This window comes from Schistocerca americana, chromosome 1 (assembly GCF_021461395.2).
Source record: "Schistocerca americana isolate TAMUIC-IGC-003095 chromosome 1, iqSchAmer2.1, whole genome shotgun sequence".
NCBI lineage: Eukaryota > Metazoa > Arthropoda > Insecta > Orthoptera > Acrididae > Schistocerca > Schistocerca americana.
The window spans coordinates 626,895,674-626,914,663 of record NC_060119.1 but is presented as its reverse complement, the minus strand read 5'-3'; the positions used below and the strand labels follow the sequence as shown (position 1 = coordinate 626,914,663).

General features: G+C 40.7%; 1 protein-coding gene across 1 annotated transcript in view; it reads left to right on the top strand.

Moving 5' to 3' along the window:
- LOC124625544 (DNA repair protein RAD51 homolog 1) overlaps window positions 1-18,737 on the top strand; it is a 76,465-nt gene extending 57,728 nt beyond the window's left edge. The window contains exons 5-7 of the mRNA XM_047149179.1: window positions 201-330; window positions 4,469-4,590; window positions 18,504-18,737. Coding sequence (XP_047005135.1) covers window positions 201-330; window positions 4,469-4,590; window positions 18,504-18,627 — 376 coding nt within the window. The 3' untranslated portion in view covers window positions 18,628-18,737. The remainder of the gene's footprint in view (window positions 1-200; window positions 331-4,468; window positions 4,591-18,503) is intronic.
- Window positions 18,738-18,990: the final 253 nt, after the last annotated feature.

Below are 18,990 nucleotides of genomic sequence, written 5' to 3'. Positions count from 1 at the left end.
ATTATTTATAACTCCGTATGAAAATGATGAGGGTCCCAGCACTTTGCTTCTGGTCAGTCTTTCCAAAAGATATGCAAGATTTTGCTGCAGCATACCAGAACTTGTTTCATTCGTCTTTTGTGTGTGAAACAGGTTTATTTGTAAAACTGTATTGTCACTAGTGTGTTGTGAGAAATGTTCCTTTGTTTTTTTCTTTGTAGGTATGCACTCTTGGTTGTGGACAGTGCCACAGCCCTGTACCGTACCGATTACTCAGGACGAGGAGAGCTCTCGGCAAGGCAAATGCACCTAGCACGTTTCCTGCGTATGTTGTTACGGCTTGCTGATGAGGTATGCAGTTGATCTTCACTTTTCTCTGAAATCAGTTGATTTGCTCTTAATGCAAGTAACCATTGTTGAAATTTCTGTATTACAATGCCCCCTGTCTGTAGTCTAAAGCTCTATCATAGATATGATTCTTTGTGTTGCAGTTTTCATAAATGGTAGTGTAGGTTTGTTAAATTTTTAGAAATTGAGATTGAAGAAACATGAAACAGAATTTAATAGATGTGTGCAGAAGGTAAAATTTGTGACAAAACACTTAATTCTAAAATCTTGAACTAATAGATAAAAGAAAGAAATAATAAAGATTGACTTTTGCCATTCTATAAAACTCCAAAAATAGGTTAAAAGTTGACAGCAAGGTTGACAAGAACTTACATTCATGGGATGCAGGTCACACTAGAATTGATAAAAATGTTCTAAATTAGAGTGCAGTAGTTCTAGCGTTTAGAAAAATAGGTTGCTTCTTCAAGAGGGATGAAGTAGTAAATATTGAGGAATTTAGATGAAAAAGGCTGGGTGGTCATTGGAAGAACAACCTGTGACACAAAGGAAAATTTAAGTGTGGCAATTCAGAAATAGTATTTAATAAGCACTGTGTAAACTTCAGTTCAGAGATCATAGAATGGACAGAGTTAGAAGTAATGATTGGTTAAAAGGAGAGAGAAAATGAAAAGTGTAAAGAATAATAGAAGTAAATAAATAAATAAATAAAGTTGGTGGAGGGGGATTGCACACATTGTGAGAGGGGAGGCGAGAGAGTAAATAATAAATTAGAGACGTAAAAATTGCAGTATAGGAATATTGTACAGTTTGATGACATTTGTGTCTAACTGTGATATCGGCACACCATTGACTATCACTTTCCAGCTTATCAATCACAAAGTTATTTTAATTTAAGTATATCAGCACATTTTTTCATTGCATGTTCTGTTATATAGGGATGAACACTAAACTGGCAGAATAGGTGAGCAGACAGAGAATTCCTACAGTTGAGTCAGCATTAAGTTGATCCCCGACAGTTCCAGTAGGCTAGATGTGACAGCTTCGTGTGGCTGCCACAACCAGTCATGTAACACGATTTTGTAAATGTCTCTGTGACAGTGCCTCAGGTTGTCACAGCTCTATAAATGGCTGTTGTTTTCGCATGCAGCCATTTGAGCTTTGCAGCTAAAAGCTGGCAACAGAGATGCAAGCTGTCAGGGATCTTCTTACGCCACCTGGACTGTAATTATTGCAAGATCCTTTTCGACTGTTTGACGTTTTCAAATTACTTTCTCTTGTTCAGGATTCCTACCCCTGCAATAATTCTTGCAGTAAAACCTGCTCTATGTAACTTCCGCTACTGCCTGCCCAGACTCATCACTGGCAAACTGTACAGCATTAAAGCAGGGCTACTCATGTTGCTTGTAGTTTGCATAAAATAATTCTTTTGATTAACAGATGTCTGTAGCAGGGAATGGCATTGCCAGCCACTCTCCACCCTCCGTATTGTATAACCTGCTTCTCCTGACAAGACACCCACTGCAAGTACCTTCAAAACAGACAACACAGCGATCAGGTGGAGCCCGAGAGATTGGCTGACATCTGCCTGCTATGAGTTAACTTGTTAAATCATCAATCACAAAGTTATTTTAATTTAAGTATGTCAGCGTATGTTTTCACTGCATGTTCTGTTACATAGGGATGAACACCAAACTGGCAGAATACATGAGTGGAGAAAGAACTACCTGCTTTGGTGGTGTCCCATTCCCCCATTGTAGAGCTTGCTCTACAGGATGTCACAAGAGGTTTGAATGCTTGTTATATTACAAGGGACAGTTGGGTCCTCTCACCAAGCACTAATTTCACTAAATTCTGTAGATTGTAACTTGCTCTATCATTCTTCCAACTTCCTGTGTTTACCACGGTTAGCGTAATCCCATCCCCTTCATCTGACATATTGGCATTTGTTATAATCTTGTCTCATTTTATTATTTAATTATCACTGTCACCTACCATTATGTGTGTGTGTTCTTTCTAATATCTTCATTTCAACGCATTATTCTTTCCACTTTTCATTTTCTCTTTGTCTTTTAATTTAGTTTTATTTCTCACTCTGCCTGTCATCTCCAAACTGCAATTGGCTCAGTTCTAATTAATGTACCATATATGACATCTTACTCTCCCTATAATGATTCCATTCACCTTTGCCTCCTGCTCTTCTCATAATAAGAGGATGTTTCTTAGCCTGTGTCACTCAACCTCTGCAATTGGTGTTTCTTTTTTTCCCTTTAGGAAGGAACCTAAGGTATGATACGTCAGGCACATTGTGATCTGTTTTCATGTGTTTTTAACAGCAGTACTAGGGTGGTGCTTTTTGAAGAAGGTAGTTAGATGACAAAACTCATTGCTTATGTTCTGGATGTATGTAACCACATGTTTTTTACAGCACACACACACACACACACACACACACACACACACACACACACACACACGTTCCTGAAATCAATAAGGTAACTCATGGTTTTCTAGCTTTTTTGGGTTAGAGTTCATTTTCCTACATTGATCCAGTGGTTTTCCTCTTGTCTGAAGGATATTATGTATAGTGGAAAAATCGTCGACAGAATGTTCTGTGAGAGTTCAAATCAGAACTCTGCCTCTTTATCCTCCCCCCTATTGCTGGACTCTGTAAAATGCTGAAGTTGTATTTCTTGTCTAATTTGCTCTTTGTTTCTCGATTTAAAGTCCAGAGCTACATCCACCATGGAACTTCCTTTAATAGCAATTGTGAGATGGGAGCAGCTTCAATATGGTCATGCTTTGTGCAGAGATGAAATGTAATAACTGAGTTTACTACACCCACAATTGTAGAAATCATTTCAGTTGTGAATCTGAAAATAATAGTCAGTCTGTACTTCAGAGAATGTAAGCTGCATACACAAAGAAAGGCAATACAGTTACGTAGCTGTATGTGTTCTTGTCACTTTTGAATGGAATTTAGCCTCTCTCCTCCGACGGCATTTAATGAGCTTTATATTACAAGCTCAGCTGTGGTATGAATACTGAGTACCCAGAGGACCCTAAGTACATCAAAATCGATAAATGAACTCTGCAACAGACAAGATCAAATCTTCTTCATCCAGTGAGGTGGTTGATGTAAATTCTTTAACTATCATGCTAATCTTGTGACTTTTTCAGCTATGCAAGGATTAGCTTGTATAATGTACCAGCACATACTTTTAATAAGGACTGATCTTCCTTAAATAAACCGAGCGAGGTGGCGCAGTGCTTAGCACACTGGACTCGCCTTCGGGAGGACAACGGTTCAATCCCGTCTCCGGTCATCCTGATTTAGGTTTTCCGTGATTTCCCTAAATCGCTTCAGGCAAATGCCGGGATGGTTCCTTTGAAAGGGCATGGCCGATTTACTTCCCTATCCTTCCCACACCCGAGCTTGCGCTCCGTCTCTAATGACCTCGTTATCGACGGGACGTTAAACACTAATTGCCTCCTCCTCCTCTTCCTTAAATAATATAGTGCAATTACACGAAATTTGTGTGAAACAGCCTCTGTGGTATTACACAAAATTATGGACTTGTGATTCTAGCAGTAGTGTGACAACAAGGTTGTGTAGTGTACAAACTCCATATTTTATGTTTACAGTAAGTGACAAATGTTTGGCAAGATTAACTGGTAATGTTGCGATCAAGCAACACCGAAATCAAGTCCGGTAAAAACATAAAAAAGCTTGAGTCTCAAATGGACTGGCATATGGGAGATAGCTTGCTTTAAATGCTGTGAAACTCCCCGTAGTGAAAGAGTTTAAGCACAGGAGCTAGTGTAGAAGCAGCACTAATTCTTTTCTACAGTACTAGAAAATTATCTGATTATCTGGCTGTAAATGTGTTCTCTAAAGCACTGACAGAAAATCTGCTGCTGGAAAAAGTCACACTTATAAAAACAGTGCTTTTGTCACTTTCTGTCTCCTGTTGGTTTTGATAGTCATGTTGTTATTAGTATGTTAATAAGAGATTTAACATTTGTGCTGTCCATTTATTATTGTTATCTTTAAAGCTAAATTTCAAATTTAATAAAACCATGAATGTGTACCCATCATGGATAAAATCCAAGCTTATTGTTACCTTGTTGTTTTATTACACAGTTTGGGGTTGCTGTTGTTATAACCAATCAGGTTGTGGCACAAGTTGACGGTGCTGCTTTATTTGCTGCTGATCCAAAGAAGCCTATTGGTGGCAACATCATGGCTCATGCTTCAACCACTAGGTAAGTTGTAAACAGATTACCTAACTACAGGAAGGTTTAATTGATTATTTTTGAATGAAAATTAAGTTGCTGAAGTCACACTATGTCTGACATTAAAAGAATAATCAAAAAGTAAGTTTTATTGGAAATTTAAGGTGCAACTGCACTGCAGTCACAAGAAGGTCATAACTCTTAGAGAGAGATGACAACAGTGCAGACACTTAATTGTGGGTTGTGATAACATGCAAGAAGATCATTATATCCATTGTGAATTGCATTAAGCTGTGCAGATCCTAGTGCTATCACCAGTATGTTTGTATTGTTCTAAGTGTAGTTATAAAGACAGTGCTCATGGCATGGGTGTGAGTCAGGTGGTTCATTGAAGGATGGAACAATATGTATGGTGTGGAATGCAGTGTGAAAAAATTGTGGTAAGAGGTGAATCAGTCTGTGTTGAAGAAAAGATGATGAAGGCCAACATACAGATAACCATGTTGGCTCCATGTGCATTTTAGACCAATTTTCTGGATGCTGCCAGATGAACAGAAGTTTGACAAGGCCTTACAAATGTTGTTCTGGATCTCACAGTCATTAATAGAGTGCACCAAGCAATGATTCAAAAAGAGCAGAACTGTTGTTATCTCACTACTATGTTGAATGTGATGACCATTTAAATGACTGCCTGGTGTGATTTTCTTTTTTATTGGACCTGAAAGTTTTCCTTGCTAGCAAGAGAGTGCAGAATGACTAACCTGTAGACATGCTGTTGCCAATTGCATGTCATTGTACGAAATTTCAAACTTTGGTACTGGATAAAACAATTTTGTGTCTCATGTTGACAGATCTCTTAACCCAGGTGACACGTTCAAACATAGTTAATGATTTGTATTTCAGGTTGGAGTGAAGTACTTTATTCCATAACATTTTTTGTTGTTTTAATTGGCCAATGGAACTTACTTTCTAGACATTGCTTCTATATTACTAATAGAATGGATAAAAATTATTTTGTAAATAGTGGTGTAGAGTTTAGAATGCTGTATGTGGTTCAGGATACCATTACCAAATAAACAAAATAAGTGATAATGTATGGAGTATTCATAAATATGCAATTCCCATCTGTGCTTTTGGAGGAAGAAAGAAGAGTTCTACACTGAAAAAAGAAAAGTTCTACACTGCTCCTCAATCTACAAATTTGTCTTCACATTTGGTTAACTCGTGGTAGGGTCTATAATGGCTACATAACAAAAAACTTCATACATGTGCGCATTAACTATCAGCAGTTTTGATTACATGCAGTTCAGGTTTAAGGGGAGACAGTGGCAGTCTTGCACTGATATTTTTGTAAATCCATATCTTTGCCATTTTTTGTTCAATCTCATTGAAATTTTGCACACTTACGTATAGAGATCAAATATGATTTTTTTTAAAAAATTCAGAATTTTTAATAACAATCTAATGCAGTGAGATAATTTTGAATTTTTTATTGCATTATTATTTTAAGGTACACTTTCTCATATTTCGAGGCAAATTTGGCAAATTTTTTTAATGGTAAAATAATCTACAGTAATAGGTGTACAATTAAGTGCAGTAACCTTTTGGTAAATTAATGCTATTATTTTCTGTGATATTTTGGATTCGAACATTTTTTACGAGCATACTTTTCAATATATTATCAACCACAAAACTGTGTATATCATCTCTATTACAATTTTGTTCCTCTTAAATATTGCTTCAAAGTAAAAGAATAGGTGTGCCAAATTTCATTGCAATCCTTCCAATAGTTTCTGATATATGTGTTCCTGAAAGCAGAAAACCTTAAGTTGCAGAAAAATCATTTTAAAGTTTGGATGAAATGTTAAAAAATCTATCATACCTTAGCTAAAACTGCCCCTTATCCATATTCCATTTCTTCCTCTTCATCCTCTACAGCTCTTTTAGCTTCTCTGCTACTTTGCTTAGCAATTTTTTGTATGTTCTGGACTGAAGTCTCCGTCGTCACGATTCTTTACTTATCGGTGATCTGCAGTATCTGCTCAGTGAAGACTCCAGGTGTAAAGCCCAACTTGCTGAGGATGTGAAGTCTTGCCACATTCCCATCATTAAACACTACTGCAGCTTCCAAAGCAGAGATCTTCTCCGCCAAATTGGAAATGAACACAGTCTTTGGACATCATTTCCAAATAATAGCACTGAAACTTTCATTTGGGTTCTGTGTTTTCCCATGCAGACATTTTTCTTGCAGTTCTGGTGAAGCCAGTGCTCTAAATGTTGGTGTAATGGCCATTGAAACCTCATAAGGATGGTTATTTTTGTGGGTATAAGCTTCCCCACTTTCCTTACTTTTCAAAAATTGGCACCATTCATTAGAACAGAGGCCATGTTGAGGTGTAGTGTCTGTCGACAAGTAATGAAACCAAATGGCCCATACCGCTTTCCTCATACTGTCCAAGCTTGTGAGGTTACTTCTAATTGCAGCACCATAATAGACTTGTAGGCTGTCAGTTCTCCTCTTTTTTAGCCTGTTTTTACCTCCCAGTGACTTCCCATCCTCTAGTAGCTTGACTTTATTGTATGCAACAAGTAGTCGGAGTCATCCACCCATCCTCTTCTGAATATGGCCTAAGCGCTCCAGTTTCTCAACAGTGCAATCTTTTCCATAGGGCTGACTTTCAACTACATTCTTGAAAGCATTCAAGTCTCCATCTCCTAAATACTGTACGTATTTTACTCCATACTTTTGCAAAGATGTATGGAAAACAAATTTCATGCCTGCAGCTTCCATCCCACCACTGGTGCCTGCATAATTTCTGCTACAAACAGCTTTATGGGCTTCTTGCCATTCTGTTTCTTTACCTGCATCAATATATTTCTTGTGCAAGGAACATGCAGAACAATATTTAGACATCACCTCTAAGTCTAATACTTTTCCAGTGTCGACACTAATGATTGTTGAAACTCCATGCAGTGAAGTATTGCCCCCTCTTCATCCAGGAACTGTCACAGGAAACTGCTATATCGTTACTATTAGTTGCTTCACAATTTTCTTGAATTGCCCCCAGGACTCCCATTTTCATGCTCTCTTCACTTACTTCTGCAACTGCCTTGAGGAGAGCAGTATTCATCGCAGAAAATTTTAGGGGAGGACCAGCCATGTTCATAATACCACATAACAGGTTTCCACCATTTCTTCCAATCCCTATACATTTTAGTCCATAAGCAAATCTCATATTGGCTTCATAGATTCTATTACTGACCTTTGATGCCTTGAATGGTCTGTCAGCATCACAGTTTTGACACAAAATGTGCAATGTGCAAACGAAACCTTCTCTCTTTCCATCATCAACCAAATCCACATTTCCTCCACAAACAGAGCACTTGCAGGCTTTTCTAAGTGCTTCTGCCACCATTTCCAGATCCACGATTCTGAAACCTGTATTTCTGTCATGATTTGTTTCTTCTGACACAATCCCTGTCCCAAGTTTTATTTGAGATGCACTTGGAGACAAGCTAATGTTTGCATCTGCAGGCCCAACCCTAACCTCAATGTCAGTTTTTCTCCTTATATTGGAAATATGGGACTTACTATATTTTTTTAAATACTTTACCAGGCCTAGGTGCCGTAAAAAGGATCAACAGATTCAACCTTGCACAAAGAATGGCACAATAAATCAAGCGTCACTCGAATTCCACTGAACAGCACAAAACTTGTTTACAACACTCCACAGCCTTCTATACCACACTGATTGAACCAGAAAATGGCTCCACAGCCTTCTTTACAACACTGCTGTTATGTATATATATAAAAAAAACGCAGCATTCTAAAGCTATATTTTGTAAGTTTACTTGCCAAATTCTGCAATAAAATTTTTCCTCCATTTGGTACATTGAAAAGCGGGCTTGGCGCATTACTCTGCTTAGGGTTTTAATTTTTTATGCCATTTGTAGTTCAAATTTCAAGGAAAAAATTTTGATAATATTCTTAATTATATTTACTGTCAAGCAAATAAAAAATTTGTAAATTTTTCATTATTTCTACCACTGTCTCCCCTTAAAGTGCATGCTTAGTACAGTAGTTGTGTCATTAGTTACCGTGAGCACAAACGACATGTACATTTGCCCAGTTTTTTATATCTCAGGAGGGGTATCTGTTGAGAGGCCAGACAAACATGTGGTTCCTGAAGAGGGGCAACAGCCTTTTCAGTAGCTGCAGGGGCAACAGTCCGGATGATTGGCTGATCTGGTCTTGTAACACTAACCAAAACGGCCTTGCTGTGCTGGTACTGCAAACGGCTGAAAGCAAGGGGAAACTACAGCCGTAATTTTTCCCGAGGGCATGCAGCTTTACTGTATGGTTAAATGATGATGGTCGAAGTAGAGAGGATATAAAATGTAGACTGGCAATGGCAAGGAAAGCGTTTCTGAAGAAGAGAAATTTGTTAACATCGAGTACAGATTTAAGTGTCAGGTAGTCGTTTCTGAAAGTATTTGTATGGAGTGTAACCGTGTACGGAAGTGAAACGTGGATGATAAATATTTTAGACAAGAAGAGAATAGAAGCTTTCGAAATGTGATGTTACAAAAGAATGCTGAAGATTAGATGGTTAGATCACCTAACTAATAAGGAGGTATTGAATAGAATTGGAGAGAAGAGAAATTTGTGGCACAACTTGACTAGAAGAAGGGATCGGTTGGTAGGGCATATTCTGAGGCATCAAGGGATCACCAATTTAGTATTGGAGGGCAGCGTGGAGGGTAAAAATCATAGAGGGAGACCAAGAGATGAATACACTAAACAGATTCAGAAGGATGTAGGTTGCAGTAGGTACTTGGAAATGAAGAAGCTTGCACAGGATAGAGTAGCATGGAGAGCTGCATCAAACCAGTCTCTGGACTGAAGACCACAACAACATCATCATCATCTCAGGAGCCTGTGTGCAAAATATATTTTCAGAATGGAGGGTAATAGAATGTGGATATTTCAAGGAGAAATAGTGAGTATGAAAATGAAGTTCATTAAGAAAGAAGTAGAAATTTTGATACACTGCGAGAAAGGTGAGAATATCACTGACATTTAGCATGTTAAGGGACTTGATGAATTTGCTGGAGTGCACAGTAGACAACTTAATGAGAGTAAGTTTCAGTTGATGGCTGAGGAAACAGTCCTTCATTCAGGAGCTGAAATTAAAGATAAATCTCTGTGACTTCAAGTTGTATTGAGGACTTCAAACTTCAGTTATGCTTTCGTGATTTAAAACAGCAATATGATACAACTGTGTCAGATGAAATCCCAGCAGAAGAATATAAAATTAAATAGAATCAAATTGTGACTGAAAAAGGATACCCACTGAAGCAGCTTTTAACTTGAATGAATCTGGCTAATCCTGCCAACAAATATTCATTTCTATTGATGAAGAAACTTTTGGGTCATTCCTTGTCAAGTGTCCCAGTTTAGAAGATGATCCCAGCTCGACCATCGTCAATTTTGATGAAATTTGTACAGGATATACCTGAGGGCCCTACATGAACTTTTGCAAAGTTTCAGGCTCACCTGTATCTTGGTTCATGTGCTAGAGCCATTTTCGTGAAGACCACTTTTACAGAGACCGAAAAGTCGTGAAGAAATCGTCAAGTTTGGCATTCCACTGTTCCTAATGTAAAAGAGCTAGACTCTTGCCTCTGGGTATAGTGGTACAACTTTGTGTGCTCTACACACAAATGTTGCAAGTAGAGTTCAGAAAGCAATGCATTTGGAATAATCTCAGTTCAAAGTGGACAAGAAATCATGTTGCGAGAAATTTGCCTCATAGTTTAATGAGGCATAAGTAGTCGAGAAAGTGCGCTATGGGCCTGGTTTTTTGCCAAACTACTGTCTGTCTGGGTGTTTAGTATATCATAAATTTTGGCCTGTTTTGTGTGTTTAATTACTGTGCTATCATCCTGTAAATTTGCTAAAAAACATGAATGTATCAAAATATACCCATGTTCAAAGTCATGTATCTGAAAATGGACACCTACCACATTACATTCATTTACACCATTCAGCAGAGCACATTTCATTCTATTAGAAAACTTATTTTCATTTTGGTGTCTCATTGGGTAAGGTGCAAAAAATTCGCCTAAACTATTGACATTTTTGGTAATTCGGAAAATCCTTGCGTTGGTCCATGGTGGCTACGCCACTACCAATCTCAAGACTGGTAATCCCATCACCAAGGGGCCAAGCCTGATAGCCATGCATGGTCAGCCACGGGTGGGTTTCTTTACTGCAGGTTCCCAAATCTGAAAGTGGGTGTCTAGCAAGTTCCCAAGTCGGAAAGCGAATATCTAGCAGGTTCCCAAGCCTTTTTTGGGTCTCACTGTGGTTCCCAAGGCATAATACAGACTTCTTCAATTGTTAAATGTTTTAAATTTTTTGCTGATGTCCAAAACTATTGCTTCCGGCAAACTGTATTGAGACACTGTACATCAATTCTCAAAACGTTTCTCTTTATCAATTTTTGCATCTTCAATGATTTCTTTTTTAATATAAATGAATTCAATGCCATTCTCCACCAGGGTTTCGACTACCTCTTGTCGTACCCTGAAATCAGAAATGTCCTGCCCACTATCCTTACCACTGCTCCCACAGTGAGCTGTCCACTGAACCTACACAATATATTCATCCATCCCCACACAAGCCCTGCTCCCAACCCCTTACCTCATGGCTCATACTCATGTAATAGACCTAGATGCGAGGCCTGTCCCAGACATTCTTCCACCACCTACTCCAGTCCGGTCACAAACATCGCCTATCCCATCAATGGCAGGGCTACCTGTGAAACTAGTCATATGATCTACAAGCTAAGCTGCAACCACTGTGCTGCATTCTATGTGGGCATGACAACAAGTTGCTTGTCTGTTGAATGGTCACTGACAAACTGTGGCCAAGAAATAAGTGGACCACCCTGTTGCCAGGCATGCTGCCAAACATGACATCCTTCATTTCAATGACTACTTTGCAGCCTGTGCTATATGTATTCTTCCCACCAACAGCAACTTTCGTCAATTGCTCAGGTGGGAACAGTGTTCCCATAACCCTCCTGGCCTCAACCTTCGTTACGTCATTGTCCTCCCCCATTCAGCCCCTTCTCTGTTCCTATTCCAGCACTACACAGCCCTCATTCGACCATCACACTCAGTCTTCTCATTTTCTGCTACCCCTCCCCTCATCACCCCCTCCCCCCCCCCCCCCCCACCTCTCCCCTGCCCTCCATCTTCCTCCCGACTGTACATAGCTGCCCTCCCTCTCTTCACCTCGTCCCTGCATGCTCCCCAGCAGCACTGCACTGTCCACTACCCCTCCCTTATGATCCCTCCCCCTACCCACCCTAGCCTCGCTACCACCACCCAGTCACCACTCCCAACATGCACTGGTGCTGCTGCTTGCAGTGTGGCTTCAGTTGGCCGAGACTGCAATCGTGTGTGTGAGTTGCATTTGCGTGAGTGTGTGACCATTGTCTATTTTTAACGACTGCCTTTCTGGCTGAAAGCTTTATTTGTGACAGTCTTTTTGTTGTGCCTACAAGTGTCTCATCATCTTCGCTATATGGTGAGTGGCAACTTTCCTTTTCATAGCAATATGAAAATAATGAATAGCTTCTCACCATAGGGAGGAGACACTGAGTAACAGTTAGGCACATAAAAAGACTGATATACATTTTAGCTTGTGGCCAAAAGACCTACTCCAGTAATAGAAAACAGCATACATTTACACAAGTACAACTCACACATACATGACCACTGTCTCTGCATCCACAGTGGCAAGAGATCGTGATCGTGTACCAGGTGTACCGCTATGAAATGAGCGTTAAGATACAAATGTGTCAATAAAGAACATTTGTTGTGAACGAGCCCAAATTTTTTTTTGTGTAGTTGGTATGACATCTGTCAAAGATATTTAGTATACATCAAGTCATGGAACAAACAACATCATGTTTTCATCGTGTTAACAATGTCGAATTTTGTACCAGAAAGTGATGATTTGCAGAAAGCATTAATTTTCTGTTTTCGTTTGAAAAAAAGTGCTGCAGAGTCGCATCGAATGTTTGTCGAGGCATATGGTAATCATGCTCTATAAGAAGCAACGTGCAAATGATGGTTTCAACAGCTCAGAAATAATGATTTTGATGTAAGAAATGAAGAACGTGGAAGACCACCAAAAAAGTTCGAAGATGCCGAATTGCAAGCAATATAGGATGAAGATGATACTTTGAGTCAGAAGCAAATGGCACCAATGCTAAATGTTGCACAACAAACAATTTCCGACCGTTTGAAAGCTATGGGAAAGATCCAAAAGTGTGGAAAATGGGTGCCACATTAATTGAATGAAAGACAGATGGAAAACCGAAAAACCATGTGTCAAATTTTGCTTCAAAGACATGAAAGAAAATCAATTTTGCATTGAATTGTTACTGGCGATGAAAAATGGATTTATTTTAAGAATCCTAAATGGGAAAAATCATGGGTTAATCCAGGACAACCATTAACATCGACTGCAAAACCAAATCGATTCGGCAAGAAGACAAAGCTCTGTGTTTAGCTTCTGAAACCTGGTGAAACTGTGAATACTAATCGCTACAGACAACAAATGATCAATTTGAACTATGCATTGATCGAAAAAAGACCAGAATGGGCCAGAAGACATGGCAAAGTAATTTTTTTACACGACAATGCACCTGCACACAAAGCAAAACTGGTTCAGGATACAATCAAAACACTTGGCTGGGAGCTGCTACCCCACTCGCCATATTCACCAGACTTGGCCCCTTCGACTACCATGTGTTTTCATCAATGGGACACGCATTGGCTGAGGAACACTTGGATTCCTACAAAGAATTCAAAAATTTGGTGTCTGATTGGTTTGCTTCAAAAGACGAACATTTCTATTGGCATGGTGTCCACAAATTGCCAGAAAGGTTGTCAAAATGTATAGAAAGCAATGGTCAGTACTTTGAATAAAATGTTTTTACTTTTCAATTCAAAATTAGTGTTTCATTTTCACAAAAAAACGCTCATTTCATACCAGTACACCTGGTATGTGTAAGTCATGGACCTGTGAACGTGTGTGTGTTTTCTACTTCAGAAGATTATCTTTTGGCCAAAAGGTAAAATGTATAGCAATCTTTTTGTTGCACATGTCTGCAACTCACTGTCTCCTCTATAAGGTGAGTAGCAATTGTTATGTGATAATTTGCAATATTCTCTAGCAAAGAGCAACACTGTACCCTCGTTGTAAGGCAAAGCTGTTGTTATCGTCTTCGTCTGTGGCCTGAAGTCTAGTATGAAGTGGCTCCTCCATGTTAATGTATCCTGTACAAGCCTCTCCATCTCATAATAATTGCTGTAACATATGAACTTCCTTACTGTATTCATCCCTTGGTCTGTCTCTACAGTTTCTATGCCTCACATTACTCTCCAATTCCGGAATACGGCTGAGAATATGTCCTATCAACCAACGCATTACTGTAGTCAAGTTGTGCCATGAATTTCTTTTCTCCCAATTTCATTCAGTACCCTCTCATAGTTATGTTATCTACCCATATAATCTTCAGCAATCTTCTGTAGCATACCATTTCAAAAGCTTGTATTCTCATCTTGTCTGAACTGCTTATTGTCCATGTTTCACTTCAGTACAAGGCTACATTTCAGGTAGGTTCAGAAAAGCCTTCCTAGCACCTAAATTTATATTTGATGTTAGCAAATTCTTCTTTTCAGACCCCCCCCCCCCCCCCCCCCAAGGTGGCACACAGTTTTTTCACGAGTTATTGTGGTCCATTCTCCTTTCTCTGCATGCATTTCCTTTCCTGTGCCCCTCCCTCCTTGTCCTCGCTTCTTATCCTCTGCCCCTCCTTCCCCTCTCGCAGTGTTTTAAAATGATGTCAGCTTGGCTATTCACCTGGTTTCTTGTATTCCTTTCAGTTTTTGTTTCCCTTTTCATCCATCCTTTTTGGCATATTTGGTCCACATTTGGGGTTTGACCACCACTTCTAAATTTTCTCTCCATGGTGTAAGCCTTTTGGGGGAAGAACTCCCTCCCTAGCATCTATGGTATAGATATATCTCCCACTCTCCCTCCCATCTCTCTTTTCCCACCATAGGCCTTCTCTGCCCTACTAGGTCACTAGCCAGTCCATGTGATGGGGCTGTTATCTACCCATCTGGCTGAGCCCCCTGACAACACAGGAATCAAACTTCTGGTACCTGAACCGTTGCATTCCCGTGTGTGCCAATCAGTGGTTGCTTGTTATTCTGGGTCATCGGAACCCTCAGCAATGGCCCCTGCTGTGGCTAGATGATGCTCGTGGGGAGAGCCTGTGATTGGAGTGGGTGGTATAAGGGTGCATGCTTTGCATATAAAATATACCAAGCTCCAAAAAGTTGTCCATTCTTCTGTGGCCATCTCTTTGGTTGGTAATGGCTCATTTAATGCTGCTTTTATGACTCTGCAGCCTTCCCTTCCCAGGCTACATGACTGGAGGAGGGCCAGGCCTGCCAGCTTGGGATGAAACACTTTCCCTGATACCTGATCTGCACTAGGACTAATGGAGACACGTTCACCACCACTAAGCTGTTATTTTTATGGAAAATATCAAAGACAAGTTTGGCGAAGTGGAGTGTCTCAGTAAGATACAGTTGGGTTTGCTGTTGATCAAAACATCTTCTGCAGCCCTTCGTGCTTGTGACCATCTTGGCAGTGCCCCAGTGACCAATACTCCTCACCAGTCTTTGAATACAGTTCAGGGAGTCATTTTTCATAAGAATCTCATCCTTCAAACTGATAAGGAACTCTGGGCCAGTTGGGAAAGACAGGGTGTACATTTTGATCGGTGTTATCAGAAAGGTCTTAAGAACATTCACACTGAAACTGGTGCCTTTATTCTGGCCTTTGAGGAGATACCCCCCTGGAGAAGGTCAAGGTTATGTGTTATCAGTGTGATGTGAAGCCATATGTCCTGCCACCCATGAGGTGTTTTTGGTGCTTTCGTTTTGGGCACATGTCTTCCCACTGTACGGCATACCATCTATGTGGTGAATGTGGACACCCTTTCCATGAGGGGAGCCCCTGTGTTCCGCCACCCATGTGGTGCTCAGTTTATAAGAAGGAAAGAAAGATGCAGGAGTATAAATAAGTCCATTGATCGTTTATCTTACACTGAGGTTCATCAGAAGTATGACTGACTTCACCCTGTGTTGAAGACATCCAACATTGCCTCTGTTACGTCCTTTCCCTCTCCTCCCTCCTCCTTATTCAGTTCTGCCCCCTCTCCTCTCCCGCTCCTCTGTGATTCTCACGCTCTCCCCTCTGGGTGCCGCACTCCCTCCTCGGCTGGAGAAGTGTCCCATTTCTTCAGTGCCCACTGCTGATGGGGATCCCCTCTAAGATTCCTCTCTGTGGCATCCATGCACCCCAAGGTCGTCCACTCTCTTTCAGCTTTGGATCTTGCAGAAGCCTACTCTCCCTCCATGCCCTGCTCCCCTCGACCTATGAAAGAGACAAAGAAGAAACATGAGTCGCAGGACAAGACCCCCACAGTGCCCCAAGAGGCACCATCTCCCTCCTTGCGACCTGAGTCTAACCTCCTCTTTACGGCTGTCACTCCATCCTCATTTGTGACAGATGGTGATCTGGTGGCGTGATTGGCTCCAGCCCATTCACTTTCCATTTGGATCCCATTGCATGCTTGTTAGTAAATACTAAAGCCACCTCCTGGAGTTTGCAATCCCTTATTTCATTTTACTCAGCATCTTGTGTCATTCTCCGGGAGTCTCATTGCACTGATACTCACCAACTCTTCGTGGGTTCCATGCTTTCGTTCGGAGCCAGGTCAGCCCTTTGAGGGCATCCAGTGGCATTTGCACGTTGGTCCATATGGACATAGTTAACACATTGCTCCCTCTTCAAGTATCACATTGGAAGCAGTTACCATACAGGGCCACTTGGACTTTGGGGTCACGTTTTGCAGTCTCTATCTCCCTCCTGATAGGCCTCCTACACCCACTACCCTAATGCCCTCCTTCAGCAACTCCCCTTTACCTTCCTACTCCGTGGGGATTTTTATGCCTACCACACTTTAGGGGGCAGTGCTTTTTTTCTAGTCAAGGATATCTCATTGACCAATTTCTTGTGGAACACAACCTATATCTAATTAATGATGGTTCCCCTACTCATTTTAGTTCCACATATGACATTTTCTCTGTCATTGATTTTTTGCTCACTTCCTGTCTTCTTCCTTCCTTCCACTGGTCGCCACACAATGACTTTTGGGACAGTGATCACCTCTCATTGATTCTCATTCTCTTCCCACTCCTGATGTCCAGGTTACCCCATTGAGCTTTCCATCATGCTGATTGGCCTCTATATACCTCCCAGATCTTGTTTACACCTTCTCTGTCAGGTTTTATTGGTGAAGTCATTTGTAATCTCTCCGATAAGATAATTCATGCTGCTGGCATTGCTGTTCCATGCTCAGTGGGCCCCATTTGCCGCCATCCAGTTCCGTGGTGGAGCACGGTCATGATCATAGTCGTGCCTTACAACATCGTGATTGACTCCTGTTCTCCAATGGTATATTACCTTTAAACGGCTTTGCACCAAATCCTGTTACTTAATAAAACACAGCAAATGAGTGTATTGGTTCTTCTGTCCCTTTGTCGTGGGTGTGTGCTATACTCTGCACCCTCCAAGATTGTCAGCGGCAGTCTTCTATTTCGGGCCTTGCCCTTCCAGGTGGCCTTTGTACGGATCCATGAGCCACTCGGAACACCTCGTAACCCATTTTGCGATGGCATCAGCACCAACCTCCTGTCCATACACCTTCCTCCTCCGGAAACAGCAAGCTGAGATCTTCTGGCCCTCTCTTGTTCCCATGATACAGCCCCTGCTCCTGATTCCATCCATAACCAACTGCTTCAACTCCTCAATCCTTCATAACGGCAATATCTCTTCAAGGCATTTTCCCCTGTCATTGGAGAGACGGCTTTGTGGTTCCTGTCATTAAGCTCGGGAAGAATCTGTCGTCCCTTGATAGTTATCATCCCATAAGTCTGACCAGTGTCCTGTGCAAGTAACCTGAGTGGATGGTAGCTCGTTAGCTGAGTTGGGTCCTCAAATCACGAGACCTTTTATCACATTACCGATGCGGCTTTCGGGACGGGGCTGTGGCTGTGGCTGCGGCCACGGCCACGGCCACCTACTCCCACCACATGGTGTTCTTCCCTCTGCCTCTCCTGGCAGGAATCTTATCATCCTCTACCGTCTTCGTATTAGCCATACTAGGTTGACCCATGGTTTTTTACTCCGAAATGAGGCACCCGCCATCCTGCAGTTGTGGACCCTTATCACAGTGGTGCCCATGCCTTTTGGCCCTTTGCACTGAATATGCTCTCCCACCTTCCTTGTCCTGGGAGTTAGCAGATGACCCTTGCTTTTTTTACATTTGTCCTCAGTTTTCTTTGTGAAAGTGGTTTGTCCTTACAGGTATAAGTCCTTTAATTTCCCTCTGGAATTGTTGCGCCTCAGTTATTGTTGGCATCCTTGGTTATTAAGGCCTTGGTCTTGTCTCTGCTCCGGCTTGGTTCTCACACCATTTTCTTCTGGGGGTTTGTGTGGTCTTTTGTGCTGTTTTGTTTCCCCTTTTCTTGGGTCTTCTTCCCCTGATGTTTGTTCCTATTGTGTTTTGATCATAGTATGGTGTGGGGATTTGGAAGGGTCAGTAGTGGTGCTGGTGCTCCAGTACACGTAGTGTTTCTGGTGCCCTTATGAGGAATAAGGCTGTACCACAGAAATCACGACGTTATAGCCAAGTTCTCATAACTGATGACATTATAAGAAAGTTCAACTGTATTAAAATTTGGTTGATGAATTTAAACTTAAAATATTTAATTTTTATTCACAGGTTGTATCTGAGAAAAGGAAGAGGTGAAACCAGGATCTGTAAGATATATGATTCCCCATGTTTACCAGAAACAGAAGCAATGTTTGCTATAAATGCAGATGGTATTGGAGATGCCAAAGAGTGAAATTGGTACTCTGCTGTAAAAAAGATCTTTTGTACAGTAAAATTAGCTAATAAGAGTGTTAAAACATGTCGTTTTTATGTATATTCTTATTAAAAAATCCAAACCTCGAACTACCTTTTTGTTCAGTAATTATGTTCTGATCAGTATGATTGTCTGGAATTGTTTTGTGGCTGAGGAAAAAGAGTGTAAATGGATGTGTACCCAGCTTTTATAGATAATTTTATTATGTAAAATAGGGTAACATACATTGAGAATATCAGTTTCCATTGATTTTTTAATCCTAAGCTAACACTGAAATTACTTTCAATGTATAATTCATTATAAATCTGCATCATGCTGTAAGGCAAGTAAGTACGATTTGTG